The sequence below is a fragment of the Mesoplodon bidens genome (assembly GCF_964165515.1).
Source record: "Mesoplodon bidens genome assembly, chromosome: 18".
Taxonomy (NCBI): Eukaryota; Metazoa; Chordata; class Mammalia; order Artiodactyla; family Ziphiidae; genus Mesoplodon; species Mesoplodon bidens.
In genome coordinates, this window is record NC_138175.1 from 53065602 (window position 1) to 53081863 (window position 16262).

General features: G+C 51.9%; 2 protein-coding genes across 8 annotated transcripts in view; one reads left to right on the forward strand and one right to left on the reverse strand.

Annotated features, from left to right (window-relative positions):
* The window catches only part of ODAD1 (outer dynein arm docking complex subunit 1), a 30816-nt gene extending 17808 nt beyond the window's left edge, over positions 1 to 13008 (reverse strand). Inside the window, exons 1-4 of one of the 6 annotated variants that reach the window (XM_081216534.1) lie at positions 12122 to 13008; positions 7418 to 7510; positions 6089 to 6188; positions 5733 to 5922 (exon numbers count right to left, since the gene is read on the reverse strand). In XM_081216534.1, the coding sequence (XP_081072660.1) occupies positions 5733 to 5922; positions 6089 to 6188; positions 7418 to 7487 (360 nt within the window). In that variant the 5' untranslated portion in view covers positions 7488 to 7510; positions 12122 to 13008. Of the gene's footprint in view, positions 1 to 5732; positions 5923 to 6088; positions 6189 to 7417; positions 7557 to 7860; positions 7988 to 9576; positions 10573 to 12121 lie in introns of those variants that run through there. The other 5 variants (XM_081216530.1, XM_081216535.1, XM_081216533.1 and 2 more) reach the window with 5 other exon arrangements.
* Positions 11940 to 15660, forward strand: EMP3 (epithelial membrane protein 3 (MAM blood group)). 2 transcript variants are annotated; one of them, XM_081216537.1, is made up of 5 exons: positions 11940 to 12077; positions 13015 to 13175; positions 13419 to 13521; positions 14400 to 14540; positions 15392 to 15660. In XM_081216537.1, exons 2-5 carry the CDS (start codon positions 13098 to 13100, stop codon positions 15559 to 15561), a joined length of 492 nt encoding a protein of 163 aa, XP_081072663.1. In that variant the 5' UTR covers positions 11940 to 12077; positions 13015 to 13097; the 3' UTR covers positions 15562 to 15660. The 2 variants fall into 2 exon arrangements, with proteins under 2 accessions (XP_081072663.1, XP_081072662.1); XM_081216536.1 differs by having other exon boundaries at positions 11942 to 12077; positions 13083 to 13175.
* Positions 15661 to 16262: the final 602 nt, after the last annotated feature.

Consider the following 16262-nt stretch of genomic DNA (forward strand, 5'->3'; position numbering starts at 1 on the left):
GAGCAGCTGGGCCCGTGGTGAGCCATGGCCGCTGAGCCTGCGCGTCCGGAGCCTGTGCTCCGCAACGGGAGAGGCCACAACAGTGAGAGGCCCGCGTACCCCAAAAACAAAACAAACAAACAAAAAATAATAACATAGGTAGTTCAAGAAATTCTTCCCAAGATTAGAAAACATTCTCCTTCAATTTTTAAAAGTATTCAAATTTTGGTCTTTCCATTTAAGTATGTAATCTAACTAGACTTGATGTTTTCAGATGATGTGAGGTAGGAAATTTTTTTCTCAGCTTTGTTGAGGTATAAATGACACAATAAAACTGTACATATTTAAAGCAGACAATTTGGTAAGTTTGACATAATCGAAGGAGTGAACATACCAATCACCCCCAAAGTCTCCTCTTTGTCATTCCCCCTGCCACTTCCTTCCTGCAGCCCCCACTCCCATGCAGTAACCCAGTTAGGCCAGTTTGCATTTTCTAGAGCTTTAGATTAATGGGATCACATAGTATATACTCTAGTTTTGAGGGGAGGGGTTTGGCTTCTTTCACTCATAACAATTATTTTGAGATTCATCCAAGTCTTTGGGTATATCAACAGCCCATTCCTTTTTTTTCTTTAAATTTATTTTATTTATTTATTTTTGGCTGCGTTGGGTCTTCGTCGCTGCACACGGGCTTTCTCTAGTTGTGGCGAGCAAGGGCTACTCTTTGTTGAGGTGCACGGGCTTCTCATTGCGGTGGCTTCTCTTGTTGCAGAGCACGGGCTCTAGGCGCGCAGGCTTCAGTAGTTGCGGCATGTGGGCTCAGTAGTTGTGGCTCATGGGCTCTAGAATGCAGGCCCAGTAGTTGTGGTGCATGGGCTTAGTTGCTCCGTAGAGTGTGGGATCTTCCCGGACCAGGGCTCAAACCCGTGTCCCCTGCCCTGGCAGGCAGATTCTTAACCACTACACCACCAGGGAAGCCCTAGCCCATTCCTTTTGATTGCTGAGTAGTATTCCACTGTATGGATGTACCACAATTTGTTTATCCATTCACCTGTTGGTGGACATTTGGGTTGTTTCTGTTTTGAATTTTACAAATAAAACTGTTATGAATATTCACATACAATTTGCTGTAGGAACATGAGCTTTCTTTTTCCTAGGGTAAATACTTAGGAGTGGAAATGGCTGAATCATACGGTAGGTGGATGTTTAGTTCTTTAGAAACTGCCAAACTATTTTCCAAATTGGTTGTCCCATTTACATTCCCACCAGCAGGGTGTGAAAGTTCCAGTTTCTCCACATCCTCACCAACAGTTGGTAAGGTCAGTCTTTTAAATTTTAGCCATTCTAATAAGTGTGTAGAAGTAGCTTGTGATTTTAATTTGCATTCCCCTAATGACTAATATTTCTACGTGCTTGCTTCCCCCTTATATATATTTGGTGAAGTGTGTGTTCAAGTCTTTTCGCCCATTTTTCCTATTAGGTCGTCTGTTTTCTTATTGAGTTTAAAACTACTTAATATATTCTGGATATAAGTTCTTTGTCAGGTACTGGCTTTGCAAATATTTTCTCCCCATGTAAGACTTGTCTTTTCATTCTCTGAACAGAACCTTTTAAGGAGGAGAAGTTTTAAAATTTTATGAAATCCAATTTATCAATTTTTCCTTTTATGGATCATGCTTTTGGTGTTGCATCTAAGAAATCTTTGCCTAACCCAAGCTCACAAAGATTTTCTCCTACACTTCTTCCTAGAAGTTTTTTTTTTTTTTTTTTTTTTTTTTTTCGGTATACGGGCCTCTCACTGTTGTGGCCTCTCCCGTTGCGAAGCACAGGCTCCGGACGTGCAGGCTCAGCAGCCACGGCTCACGGGCCCAGCCGCTCCGCGGCATGTGGGATCCTCCCGGACCAGGGCTTGAACCCGCGTCCCCTGAATCGGCAGGCGGACCCCCAACCATTGCGCCACCAGGGAAGCCCATTCCTAGAAGTTTTATAGTTTTAGGTTTTACATTTACGTCTATGATGGGTGACATCTTTTTTTCCTTAAAAAAATGTTATTGTGCACAGAAAAGTGCATAGATCCCATACGTACAGTTTATTATATATTTTAAAAGTGAACATCCCTGAACCACCGCCCAGGTCAAGAAATAGAACACTGACAGCACTGCAATCTAATCCCTGCCACCTTCCCCTCCACAGAGGTACCACTCTCCTGTCTGTGTTAGTTTCCACTGCTGCTGTAACAAAATACCACAAATTTACTGCCTTAAAACAAAACAGATTTATTATCTTACAGTTCTGGAGATCAGAAGTCGGAAATCAGTCTTACTGGGTTAAAAATCAAGGCGTCAGCTGGGCTGTATTTCTCCTGAAGCCTCCAGGGGAGAATTCATTCCTTGCCTTTTCCAGTTTCTAGAGGTTGGATTCCTTGGCTTACGGCCACTCCAACCTCTGCTTCTGTTGTTACAACTCCTCTCTCCATAATCACATCGTCTCCTCTGACTCTGACCTTCCTGTCTCTCTCTTATAAGGACCCTTGTGAGTACATTGGGCCCATTCAGATAATCCAGGATAACCTACCCAACTCAAAATCCACAATCACATCTGCAACGTCTCTTGCCATGTAAACTAACATAGTCACAGGGTCCAGAGATGATGACATGGACATCTTCGGGGAGTCATTATTCTGTTTGCCATACTTCCTTAACTGAAATTCTTTATAGTTTTATCACCCAGGTATAAACCCCCTAAACAAAAGTTCGGCTTGGCCTGGTTTTGAATTTTATGTAAATGAAATAATGCTGTCTGTATATTTTATGCCTTGCTTCCTTCAAATGTTTGTGCGATTCATCCACAAACATTTAATTGTAATTTTTTATTGTTGTATACGATGTCATTATAAGAATATACTACATGGGACTTCCATGGTGGTCCACTGGTAGGACTCCGGGCTCCTAATGCAGGGGGCCCAGGTTCGATCACTGGTGAGGGAACTAGATCCCGCAGGCAGGCCGCAACTAAGAGTCCACATGCCACAACTAAAAAAAGATCCTGCATGCCGCAACTAAGACCCGGCTCAGCGAAAATAAATAAATAAATATTTTTAAAAGAGAGAATATACTACAATTTATTCATTCAAATATTCATGAACATTTGTGTTATTTCCAATTTGGAGCTAGATGATATGAATAATGCATCTATCAACATTGTTTTCATGAGTCCTGGTTCCAGGGTATAGACTCAGAAGTGGAATTGTTGGGTGGGAGGATGGGTTACTGACAAATCTAAACGATTTTCTACTGGGAAATGACTTTGGTTTACTTCCTTCTAACACCATTTCCATGGAAACATACTGGGCTAATGTAAATACGGCATGCCAGCTGTGTTCCCAGGCAACAATGCTGATTACAAAAATGGCCCCTGATTGGTGAACTATATCAGATTGGAAGGATTATGAGTGGACTCATAGACCCCAAAGGCCTACATGACCAGGACTAAATAGAAAACTGGTTTCTCTGTGGGGTGTTTCTTACAATGGAATACGTTCCTCGTGGGGTCTTAGAAGCTGCCCCGATGATCTGTTACAAGAGGTGGCTCATGTTGTATATAAAACTTCCCTATGCCAGGGCGAGCAACACCCACCCATACAGTATCATCCAACTGAAGATGCTGAGAAGCAGCCCCTGGACGCTCAAGGAAGATGTACTGGATGCTGTTGTGCAAAGATGCTGTTGTTTCTTGTCCTCTTTCCTTCTACAGAGTTAAGTGAACCTGGTGCCAAGTGACAGCCTATTGGATCCTGTGAGTGTGATGGTTTGGTACAGCCCAAGACTGCTTCTGGTGAGCATCCACGTGGAGGGGATGCAACTCCAGATCGCAGGGTATGTCTCTCTTCAAATTTAATAGATAATGGAGGAAAAAAACTTTTCAGGATACTCATGACAATTTAGACTCCCACTAACTGGTGGGGTCTTAGCAACCAACACTTCATAAGAGTTTCCACCATTCCTCCTTTCCCCAGCACTTGGTATTTTTGGACACTAATTTTTGAAAATCTGGTGAGTGTGTAATGATATCTCCTTATGGCTTTCATTTGCCTTTCTCTGAATACTGACGAGTGATAATTCTTACATTCATTGGACACCTGAATTTCTTATTTGGTGAAGTGCCCACTCAAGTCCTTCGACTGTTTTTATTTCTTTAATTTTGAATTTTTAGTTTTTAAATTTATTTATTTATTTATTTTTGGCTGCGTTGGGTCTTCGTTGCTGCACGCGGGCTTTCTCTAGTTGCGGTGAGCGGGGCTACTCTTCGTTGCGGTGCACAGGCTTCTCATTGCAATGGCCGCTCTTGCTGCGGAGCACAGGCTCTAGTGTGCGGGCTTCAGTAGTTGCAGCATGCGTGCTCAGTAGTCGTGGCACACGGGCTTAGTTGCTCCGCGGCATGTGGGATCTTCCCAGACCAGGGCTTGAACCCATGCCTCCTGCATTGGCAGGCAGATTCTTAATCACTGCGCCACCAGGGAAGTCCCTTTCTTTGGCTTTTATTTGGCTTATTGTCTCTCTCCCCAGTAGAATGTAAACTACATGAGAGCAGACTCCTGTCTGTTTTGTTCACTACTGTGTCTTCAACACCTAGAACAGCACCTGGCACTTAGTAGGCACTCAACAAATATTTGTTGAATGAATGACTATCACCAGACAACTACATCCTTCCTTGAGCTCATGTGGAACTTTACAGAGCTCTATTCAGAGGAGCCACCTGACTACAGTTCTCCATAATCAAGTTTCTTAGGGCAAAGGAATCCATGGAGTCAAGATAATAAGATCATCCCGGTTGGACCTGTCTCTGGTGAGTTCCCATGAAAGACTAAGGAAAGCCAGCTCCGGCAGCCAACACACACTAAGCCACTGTGCTACCATGAAACAGCCAAAATTTTGGGGTGTGTAAGTCAGACAGAATTCAGCTTCCAAAAGGCAGCTCAGGGTGATATTGAGAGCTGAACAAACGGACTGATTGAAAGTCAAATGTAATAAAACTATAGAACATGTAGTAGACAGAAAAATGCCCCTCACCCTCCTGCCCAGATGTCCACATCCAAATCCCTGGAACCTGTGAATGTGTCACTTGAAGTGGCAAAAAGGGCTGTATCTGTGTGTTTATGAACTGTGTCACAATGAGTCATGGTCCTAAAAACTGAAAAGAACACTGGCCTAGAAAAGTCACATTGTTTGCAGGGCCAAATAACAAGGTTTTGAAGCAAATAGGATGGAAAATCTGTCTAGGGAATTCCCTGGCGGTCCAGTGGTTAGGACTCCGTGCTTCCACTGCAGGGGGCACGGGTTCGATCCCTGGTCAGGGAACTAAGGTCCCACATGCCACATGGCACGGCCAGGGAAAAAAAAAAATCTGTCTAGACTCTGCTGAGTTACCCACATCCTCTTTTTGCAGATGAAGAAACTACGGCCCAGAGAGGTGAAGACATGCCCATGGTCACACAGTGCTGATGTGCCAGGACCAGGATTCGAATGCAGGTTTCACTGACTCCAGAAAGTGAATCTTTCCCCCTTAACCACCTTTTTTGAAGGTGTGGGGCTTTGCTAAGCACTAAATACTCATATTCCTACCGGAGCCTGAACACAACTCCCCCAGGGAGATGTTTTCAATAACCCCATTTTTCAGATGAGGAAGGTAAGGCTCAAAGAGGTTATGACACATGCTCCTAAGTAAGATCCACCAAGTCTGGTCTCAGAACCCACCTGCCTGTCCAGGGCTCTGGTCTGCTCCTGCAGCTCCTTGACTTCAGCCTGCGCCCGGACCCGGCACTTGAGCAGGTGACCCATGTTTTCCAGCCTCTTGCTGTCCCACAGCCGCTTGACCTGGCTCTGGGTGATGCTGATCTGGACCTGCAGTTTGTCCCGCACCCCTTCCAGGCGCTGGATCGCCTCACTGCCCAGGCAGGGAAGTGGAGGGGAAGCCAGAAAGGGTCAGAGCTCGGCCTCACTAAAGTCCAGACACACTGGGCCTTCCCTCCCCCGTCAGCCCCAGGAGGAGGCCAGCACCCACCTCCTCAACAGCCCCGCCCCAGCCCCAGGGACCCAGGTGCTTGGCTCACAGCTGCTTGTTGATGCGCTGGTGGACTTCCTTGCCGTAGGCTCGCCTTTCATCCTCCATCACTTTGCATTGCCGCTGCAGTCTGCTCAGCTCCCAATCCACTGAGGTGGGACCAGGCCAGGGAGGGACTCCATAGGAATCCAGGTTCCAGCCCCTCCCTCCCCAGCACCTAGGAATTCTGGCTCCCTGAGGGTCTCACAAACTGCAACTGAACTGCAGACCTCGTTCCCAACACCACTCTAGGGCTGCACCTCAGTTCCTGTATCCTCAAGCTTCCTCATCCCTTCACACTTCCTGTACCCCAAGACGACCTTTGCATTTTTCCCCTAAACCCACTCCTACCCGGGGCTTGGGCACACATGTTTCCCCACTAGAGGGCACTCCTGGGGGGACTCACAGTCCTCAGGGACCAGAAGCACAGGACCTGGAACTTGGGAAAGCTGAGGACAGGTGCCAAGACCCCCCGGGGCACCATGGCTGTTCCCTCCCTCTCCTTCAGCCCACTGCCCAGCCTTCCTCAGCCCCATCTCTCACCTCCTCGCTCTCAGCCCATCCCCCTGGCTCAGGCCTCATCCTCCCCTTTCTGGACCGTCACCCCATCACCCCAGCCTCCTCCCTAACCTCCTGGCCTCCCCTCACAGCTCCAGAGGGTCTTTCTATACCTAGAGCTGTCACAGGCTTCCCTGGCGCGCCAGCATCTCCAGGACAAAGTCCCAGCTCTTCACCCTGGTGTTCGAGGGCCCACAAACCCGACCCTACCCACCTCTCCGGTCTCGTCCACTAGCTCCCCATCTCTCACGGCCCAGTGGTTCTCAACCAGGAGCAATTGTGCCCCCTTAAAGACATATGGCCATGTCTAAAGACACTTTTGATTGTCATGGTGCGGGGGCAGGTTGGGGGGTGCTACTGACATGAAGTGGGTAGAGGCCAGGGATGCACTGAGCATCCTCCAACACATAGGACTGTCCCCCCCGATAGCAAGGAATGATCTGATATCTGATCCCAAGGGTCAACAGTGTGGAGACTGAGAAAGCTTGCTCTAGTCATATGCTGTTCTCTCTGCGGAAACACTCTTCCCTTCCTTCTCCTGTTGGTAATTCCTAAGAGAAGTTCTGGGCCCCGCTCAAACTTCTGCAGTCTTCCCAGCCATTCCACTCCCCAGCCTTGGCCCGCCCATCTGCCCGGCTCCACCTCCATTCTGGAGCCTGTGCGTTTCCCCACTAGAGGGCGCTCCTGAAGGCCCTCCCTGTCCCCAGTGCCCTGCTGCACAGGACCTGAAACATGGGAAAACCGGGAAAAGAATGAATGAAATAAAGAATGTATGAATTACCCATTCCCTCCAGGAGGGCCTTGCTTCCATCCTCGGAACGAGCGCTCCCAGCAGAGAGTCCCAAAGGCATCTTGGCCAAAGAGGGTGGGGCTCCTGTAGGGGTGGCACAGGATCCCTTCAGACGGCGAGCAGGAGAGGGCTATAGGAGGAGGGCGGGCGATGAACAGCGAGGGACTAGGAATTGGAAAAGAACTAGCTCTGGCCTTTCTCTGAGTCTCAATTCCTCCAGTGGGTTGGAGTGGGTGACCTCTAGGGTCCCTTCCCATGCCTCTCCCGACCTCCCACCTCTCACATTCTCTGTCTTGCGTCGCGGCTCTGACTCTGGCGGGGGGTCTTCTAGGCTCTCGGTATCTCCGAGGCGGGGCTGTTTGGGGAGGGGGCACAGAGGAGGGGGAAATTCCCCCCAACCCCGTCGCCTGAGGGGAGCGAGGCCTGGTCCCTACCTGCTGGGCTGGAGTGCCTGATATGTCCTGGATGTTCCAAGCTTGGAACCAGACCAAGTTCCAAGCTTGGTTCCAACCAGACCACTGTTGTGGTCTGGTTACTGGGGAGATGAGGGGCCAATGAGGCCTGAGGACAGCAGCCGAGGAGGAACCAAGGCCACCGAAGAAAGCAGTGGGAGGGGAGACTGGGAAGGAGAGGCCGAGGAGGCCACGAGGAGACTTGCGGGGAGCTCGGGTGCTATGAGAAGATGAGTTAGGGGAGCCCTGCGATGGGCGGGGCTTCGGTGTCCTGCCAGGGGCGGGACCTGTGGGGGCGGGACTGTAGGCCTCGTGAGGGGCAGGGTTGGGAGGGCCTGTGAGGGCGGAACTGTAGCCCTTGCGAGGGGCGGAGCTGTAGAGGACTATGAAGGGCGGGACTGAAAAGGCCTCTGAGGAGAGGGCCTGGGTGGGCCTGAGGGGCGGGGCTTCAGGGGAGGGCAGAGCTGCAGGGGCCGGAGAGGGCTGGGGCTGGCGAGCCTCGGCAGGGAGTCAGAAACCCGTCCAGGCCGGGGCTTCGGAGCCTTGAGAAGGGAGGGGCAAGGATACCTGTAGGGGGCGGGGCTGAGGGCCTTGTGAGGGGTGGGGCTTCGAGGGCTGAAATGGGCGTGGCTGGAAGAACACGGGAGGGGTCGGGTGGGAGGGCGCCAGAAGAGTGCGGATTCCCAAGACTTGTGGCGGGGGGACGACTAACCCGGAGGCACTCAGGCTCAGAGAGCCTGGGGAGGGAGGTCGAGATGGTCTATTTGGGGAGCACAGGGTTGTGAGGGCTGGGCTGTGTGTTTCCAGGAGGGAGAGGCAGTAGCTAAAAGAGCCTGTGGAGGCAGGGCTGGGAGGGAAACGTCTGAAAGGCTTTGGAACTGGGCCAAGGTCCTTCGGGACGGGGCGTGAGAGATGCATGTCTTAAGCTGATTAAGACCACGTTGTTCTGAGGATTCATCAGCAGGCACGCGGTGCCGATGCCGGAAATTGTGAGGGGGGGAGGAGCGCTCACCGCCGCCTCAGGTCCTCGAAGCGGCTGACTACGCATGCGCGGCCAGTGGCCGCCAGAGAGGCAGCCAAAAACCCACAGCCGCCTTAGAGGTCCGCGCACTGAGAGGCGGAAGCGGGCGGGGCCTAGGGCGCTCCGTGCCGCCCCTGCTTTCCGGCCACGCCCCCATGGCGGCGCCCCTAGCCCCGCAGGGCACGTCCCGTAGGGCACGCCCCGTTGACGGCAGGCGGCTGCCCCCGTGACGGCAGGCGGCTGCTCCCGTGGGCCTCTACAGAGCGGGCTGGAAGTAGGCACCGCTCCCTGCAGGCTGGGTGTGCCCGATGCCTGTGGTTTCCTGTGGGAGGAAGCGGCCCGCGGGCGCTCAGCTCGTAGCTTTGGAGGCCCAGGAGGGGGAGATCCCCCCACCGCCCTCGCGTCCCCTGATTCTCCCCCTTCTATAGGGCCCTAGCATGGGGGACCCCCTGCCCCGAACACCCCCGGGGTACCCAACTCTGGCGCTGATTCCGCTCTGGGAGCTTGATTCAGAGTCCTAGCCTCCTGTTCCCCACCTCCCGCCCTCAATTCCATCTCCCTAGACCCTAGTTCCCAGATTCCTCCCAGGACCCAGGTCCAGTCCCCTTGCCTCCTTGAAGAGCATACGATCTCCAGTCCCTCATTTTTCCCCCAGTGACCCAGGCTTTCTAACTTACCTGGGGAACTGATTTCAGACCTCCAGTCCCTTGTCCTTCTCAAAGATGTAAACTGGAACTACTTTATCCCCCACCCCCAGGGACCTTCATTTTGTACTCCCAACTTTGTAGTCTTGGGACCCAATGGACCCAAGATTTTGCCCCTTCCCCAAATCCTAGAGACCTTGACCTTGGGTCTCCCAGTACTGAATCCACTCAGGGCCCCAATGTCTGGTATGACAAGCACATACCACAGTGCTTACTTGGTGCTGGGCACTCCTCTAAGAACTGCTCCATGATGTATTTACTATTATTATTTCGATTTTACAGATAAAGAAACTGCGGCATAAAGAGATTAGTAACTTGCCCCAAATCACAGCTCATGAGTAAAGCAGTTTCAATTTGAATCCAGCCAGCATATCTCTATACAGTCTATGCTATAGTGATACCCAGCTTCCAGGTCTCCCGAGTACCCACCCAGTCACTGAACTGCCCTTCCCTCACCCCCTCAGGGAGCCCAGATGACCAGCCATTCTCCCTCCCTCTAGCTCTGGCCCAAACAGATACCCAGACATCCCATCGTCCAGTTCCCTTCCCTTGTAGGGACCCAGGATTTCAGTTCTCCAGCTCTCAATTCCATATTCCAGACATCTGGTTCCCTGTCCCTCACTTTTCACCAAGCACCCAACCCTGCCAAGAGACCCAGGTACTTAGTGGTGATCACCCCCCACCCTAATTCAGTAACCCAAGAATTAAATAACAATGATAACAATAATAGTTGACATTAAGTCCCTGGTACTGCACTTCTGTTTAAAACTCTCCAATGGTTTCCAACTGCACTTAGAATAAAATCCAAACTCCTCCTCGAGGCTTCAAGGGCCCTCTTTGATTTCCCTTCCTACCACTCTCTCTCGTTCCCTATGTTCTGGCCACACTGGCCCTTCTGTCTGCTTCTCAAACAACCTGACTTGTTCTCAAAGGCCTGTGCACGTCCTCTCCCTGCCCCGCATTCAGATGACTCCCGTCTGCAAGTCTCAGCTCAGATGTCACCTCCTAAGAGAGGCCTGGCCAGATCACCCTTTTAAAGTAGCCTCCCATCATTAGCAGTGTCATTCTATTTTATTTCCTTCAAAGCCTTTATCACTATCTGAAATCTATCTTCTTCACTGATGTTTTGTCTTTATTGTCCCTCTCCCTCAACTAGAAGGGAAACTCCATAAGAGCAGCAGGGCTCCCATCTGTTTTTTTCATTATTAACTCCGGGTTCATAATAGATGTCCAATGAATGTTTCATGAGGAAGGAATAAACATGTTAGGTGTGTTAGTGTACTGGTATTACCTTATTCGTTTAGAATAAGTATCAGAATTGTTATTATCAGTATTAGTATATTGTCAGTATTATGAGTAGTATTGTACCCACCTCATAGATTAGGAAACTGAGGCTCAGAGAGTTGAAATAATTGGTCAAGTTCCCCCGGGCAGGAAACAGTAGCCCTGGGTTCTGAACTTCCACCTCCTGCCCCCTTCTGGAGTTCCACACTTCCCCATTTCCCATCCCCTGACCCCCACCGTGGTACCAACGCCACCAGCCCTCAGCTCACTCCACGCTGCAGGAATCTGGCCTCATGCCCAGTCTCCCATCCCTCTGAGGATTCATTCCTAATCCAAGGAAAGCAGACATTAGGGCTTCCCTGGTGGCGCTGTGGTTGAGAGTCCGCCTCCCGATGCAGGGGACACGGGTTCGAGCCCCGGTCGGGGAAGATCCCACATGCCGCAGAGCGGTTGGGCCTGTGAGCCACGGCCGCTGAGCCTGCGCATCCGGAGCCTGTGCTCCGCAATGGGAGAGGCCACAACAGTGAGAGGCCCGCGTACCGAAAAAAAAAAGGAAAGCAGACATCAGTCCCAGGACCAGTCCCAGAGCAGAGGCCTGAGAATCAAATCCTCCCACCCCTGATGCTTGCCCCACCTGAGGGCCCCAGCTCTGTTCCCTTCCTGCCAAGGACGCATCATCTCAACTGCAGGAGGGAGCCCCAGAAGATGCCTGTCTGGGGGCAGTGGGTGGGGGCCCAGAGAATGAGGAACCCGAGTGCCTGGGCCCTCCCTCTGGCTGCAGACCTCAGCTGGGTGTGGTGAGGGTGGGTATAAAAGGGTCAGTATATATTGAGAGGAGCAGAGAAAGAGAAACCAGGAGAGTGAGGTGAGAGAGGAGGAAGGAGGTACAGACAGTGAGGACAGGACCGAGAGAGACAAGAGGCAGAAGGAGAGAGAAAGGGAGAGAGGGAGAGAGGGAGAGGGGGAGAGGGGGAGAGGGATAGAGGGAGAAGGGGAGAGAGAGAGAGTTCCGGGATTGGAGGGGAGAAGGAGGGAGAGAGCAAGAGGGGAGAGGGAGGGAGGGAGGGAGGGAGAAAGGCGGCGAGAGGCGGGGGCCTCGACAGGGTGGAAGGAGGGAGGAGAAGGGCGGGGCACGGAGGCCCAAGCGAGGGACCAGACTGACTCAACTCTGACTTTTTCCGCCGCGCTCGGTAAGTTTCCAATCCGTTATTCAGACTGGGATTTGTTTCTTTACCTGGGTGTGCAGCAGTTTGGAAAGGAGACCCCCAGCTTGGGAGAAGCTTGGAAATCCTTGTAGTTTAAGAAGTGATCTCTTCGCACTTGGGGTGGAGACTTGGGCAGGGGTGGAGCCCGGCAGAGTTTGAGGGTTCCCAGCAGAGCCTCCCCACCCGAAAACTTCCTGCCGTTTTTATCCTGTGGCTGTCCACTCCCCCCCGAGGACCCTGAGGTCAGGGCTTCTCGTGAGAACAAGCAGAGTCGGGGGACCCTTCAGCCACCTCCCCCCACCCCTCTCCCGCCCTTTCTGGACACTTGAAGGGTCATGGGAAGCTGGCGCCTCCTTCTCGGGCCTCTCCCCACTCCCAACACGGATCTTGTCCACTTTCCCTACAAGGTGTCCAGTAGACACTAGTCTGGCAGCAGGGTGGGGTGGGGACCTCATGGGCATAGCCAGGGGCTGGGGTTTCCCTGGTGTTTGGGAGGCAAAGGGGCGAGATGAGTCACCGACCAGCTGACTCACCGGGTCCCCCTTCCTCCCCCCACCCCAGGAGAGGAGTGTGGTGACTCAAGGATGCCTGTTTCTGGGGGCAGACCCCAGCTTCTGATGAATCTGAACAGGCGGCAATATGAATTTTCAGAACCTGGCCCATATGTGCCCAGGGACAGGGCTCTGAGGAGATGGGGGCCACATTGCTAGTCCTACTCATTCCCGGACCCGAGTGTCCATCCCTGGCCCCCTGCAGGCCCTGGGGAATTCAGGAGTCCGGGCCCCGGGCCCCCAGCCCCCTCCTGCTTCAAACCCAGGAGTCTGGAGCGCAGCCTCCTCCTCTCTCAGACCGGGAGTCCGGGGCTCCTAGCCCCCTTTTCCATTAGACCTGGGAGTCTGGACTCAGCTCCCTTCTCCACCAGAATTCAGACATGTCCCCCGCCCCTGTGCCAACCTCTTGATGTGATGGTCTCCTGACGTCCCCACCCAGGCTTCCAAAGCAGCCATGTCACTCCTCCTGCTGGTGGTCTCTGCCCTTCACATCCTCATTCTCATCCTGCTTTTCGTGGCCACTTTGGACAAGGTAAGCTTACTTGGAGTAGGAGTCTCCTGCTCTCCTGCAGACTCCTGCCACGCCCCTCCACTAAAGGCACTCGGGCCCCGCCCCCTTTCCCTAGCACTCACCCTTCTGAGCTCTGCCTCCACCCTACGTGCCTCTCCGTGGCCCCACTTTCCTACTAAATCCCTGCTTTCCCATGGCACCTTGCCCTTTTCCTAACCCTTCCTAGTCTCCCTAACTTTGTCCTTGTTCCTCTGTCCATCCCAGTCCTGGTGGGCCCTCCCCGGGAAGGAGTCCCTGAATCTCTGGTACGACTGCACATGGAACAGTGACAACAAAACGTGGGCCTGCAGTAATGTCAGCGAGAATGGTGAGGGGTGAGGGGCATTGGAAACTGGTCTGCAAAAGGGAGGGGTAACCCCAAGTCTCCTCCTGGGACCAAGCATTGGGAACCCCCCAAGGTTTGAGTGGGCGGGTCTGGGTCCCCATGCTGAGTGACTGAAGCTGATGTATGATGACCCATCTATCTGGATGCTAGGGGGAAGTATACTCATATTCTAAAGAGGATGGGCTAAAAGCCCCACTCCCTATGATTCAGAAGGAATGGAGGTCACATGCTATAGGTTTAAAGAAAGGGGGAAAAGCTCCCAAGATTCTGAGAAGATATGATTATGTTTCCAAAGTTCTAAGGAGACAGGTGTTCTGAAGGGGTGGCTGGGACCAATCTGTCCAAGTTCCAATGGGGTGGACCACAGTAAGTTTCTAAAGAGGTGAGGCTGAATCCTTCTAAGGTTCTAAAGAAGTGGGACCAGGTGCATCTGAGTTCTAAAGGAGCGGAGCTGCATCCATAGAAATTTTGAAGTCAAGGTGAAAGATTAAATGCTTTTTGCCTAAGAGCAAGTAAGAATTTCTGCTCTCCTTCTATACAACATTGTACTGGAGGTAGCCAAAGCAACAAGGCAAGAAAAAGAAATAAAAGGCATAAAGATGGGAAAGGAAGAAGTAAAAACGTCTTGATTCCCAGTGAACATCTTTATATAGAAAATCCTAAAGAATCTGCAAACAGCTTCTAGAACTGATAAGGGAATTTAGGAAAGTTACAGGAATTGAGGTCGATATAAGTGATACTACTAAGTATCTAAGGTATGTCTCTAAATGGAAGAAGGGTTGGTGGGGGCAATGACGAGCAAGCAGGTGGAGCTGGAACTCTGGACCTGCTGTGACTTCCACCTCTGTCTCCTATTGCAGGCTGGCTGAAGGCGGTACAGGTCCTCATGGTGCTTTCCCTCATCCTCTGCTGTCTGTCCTTCATCCTGTTCATGTTCCAGCTCTACACCATGCGGCGAGGAGGGCTCTTCTATGCCACTGGCCTCTGCCAGCTTTGCACCAGTGAGCACTGTTCCCTGGGAATTGAAGGGAAGGGAGGAGGCCTGTGAGAATGTGTGTGTGTGTGGTGGGGGGGAGCTGAGAATAGACATCTGATGAATGAAAACAATTCTCAACAACCCAAAGACCACCTGAGCTTCCTCCCTTGGCTACCTCTCTGCCCCAGGGCCTTAGGGGAGTTGTAGTTTTCAGTGACTTGGTGGTTTGTGGTGTGCAGCTCTGAGTTATGGGGGAACTGGCACTTAGGGCTTCAAGGAGCCAGGGCTGGGGAAGGGGGTGTGGACAAATAACTTAGATCCCAGGGATGAAGGGGGGCCAGCAGGGATAGGTAGCTAATTAATTCGCCAGGAGAGAACTCTGAATCATAATAGTAGTGGTTTTATAATGTCAGCCAGCTGCTGTTTCTTGTGGACCTACTAAGTATCAGACACTTCAGGGAGTTTTATGTACTTTTCAGTTTTTTGACTTCAGGTGCAAAGGACTAAGTTAATCATAGTCATCAGTTTTTGGGAACATTATCTTTCTAGGTTCCCTCTCGTTCTATTAATTCACTATCTGTGCGCTTGGCTTGTAGAAAGGTGCTCAAAAGTATTCCTTGAATGGATGGATGGATGAGTAGGTATCTTCGTCCCATTTAATAGATGAGTAAGGGGGGCCCGAAAAAATTAACTAAATTGCCCAAGGCCAGTCTGCAGTGGCCCCGAGGCACGGCACTGGGAGAGCGAACCACAACTCCCAGCAGGCAGCGGTGCTGCGCACTCGCCTTCCCGCGGCTTCTTTGGCCCGTGGCTTGTTGGGAAATGCAGTCTTCTTGTGCGGGTCCTGCGTGACGCGTGGTTCCCATCTCCCCACAGGCGTGGCGGTGTTTACCGGGGCGCTGATCTACGCCATTCACGCCGAGGAGATCCTGGCGGAGCGCCCATCAGGGGGCAGCTTCGGTTACTGCTTCGCCCTGGCCTGGGTGGCCTTCCCCCTCGCCCTGGCCAGCGGCATCATCTACATCCACTTGCGGAAACGGGAGTGAGGGCCGCGCGTCCCCTCGGCTCCCCAGCCGGATCCCGGCCCCTCCATCTCACCCCGAAACCCCCACCCCGCCTCCAGAAAATAAAACCATTTAACCGCTCGTTCTACCTTTGCCTCCTTCCTTCCTTCCTTCTTCTGGGACCCAGGCTGCTCGTGCCTGATCTTTCCTGAATGGGGACAGCCCCCATCATCAGCAGCTTGGTCTTCAGAACGTCTAGCTCCAGGCCCCCATCTCTCTCTAACTTGGGATACAGGAGCCCGCGGTCCCAGCAGCCTTTCTTCCCCTTCCACAGACCCGAGGCCCCCGGGCCCTCCGGTCTCAAAACTCAGGATTCCTCCCAAGACTAGACCTTCAGGCACTTCTAGGTAAGAGCCAGGAATCTGTGTTTCCAGTTCTCTCTCTTTGGCCAAGGGTCTCTCTCTCTCAACCAGCAAGGCTGTGTGTCTTGTTCTAGATTGCTGTTAGACAGGCTGGGACCTGGGACCCTTTGCTACCTTGCTTGCACCTGGACAAACATTTCCTCCAACTACAAAATACAAAGAAACTATAGGGGACTAACTGCGTGCATGTGCACTTGGGGCAAGTTCTGGACAACAAGATACGAAGAGATCAAAAAGCCCAACTGCCACTTCTGAAGAACCAGGAGCAAAAGCAGGGTACTGCGCATGCCCACTGCACACACCACTGAAGGGGTGGGCAAG

What these genes read in the sequence shown, in the direction of transcription:
- EMP3 (XM_081216537.1), top strand. Translation starts at nt 13,098, where the DNA reads ATGTCACTCCTCCTGCTGGTGGTCTCTGCCCTTCACATCCTCATTCTC. An exon ending in TCGTGGCCACTTTGGACAAG is followed by an intron (nt 13,176 to 13,418) that starts GTAAGCTTACTT and finishes TGTCCATCCCAG; the next exon opens with TCCTGGTGGGCCCTCCCCGG. An exon ending in CCTCTGCCAGCTTTGCACCA is followed by an intron (nt 14,541 to 15,391) that starts GTGAGCACTGTT and finishes ATCTCCCCACAG; the next exon opens with GCGTGGCGGTGTTTACCGGG.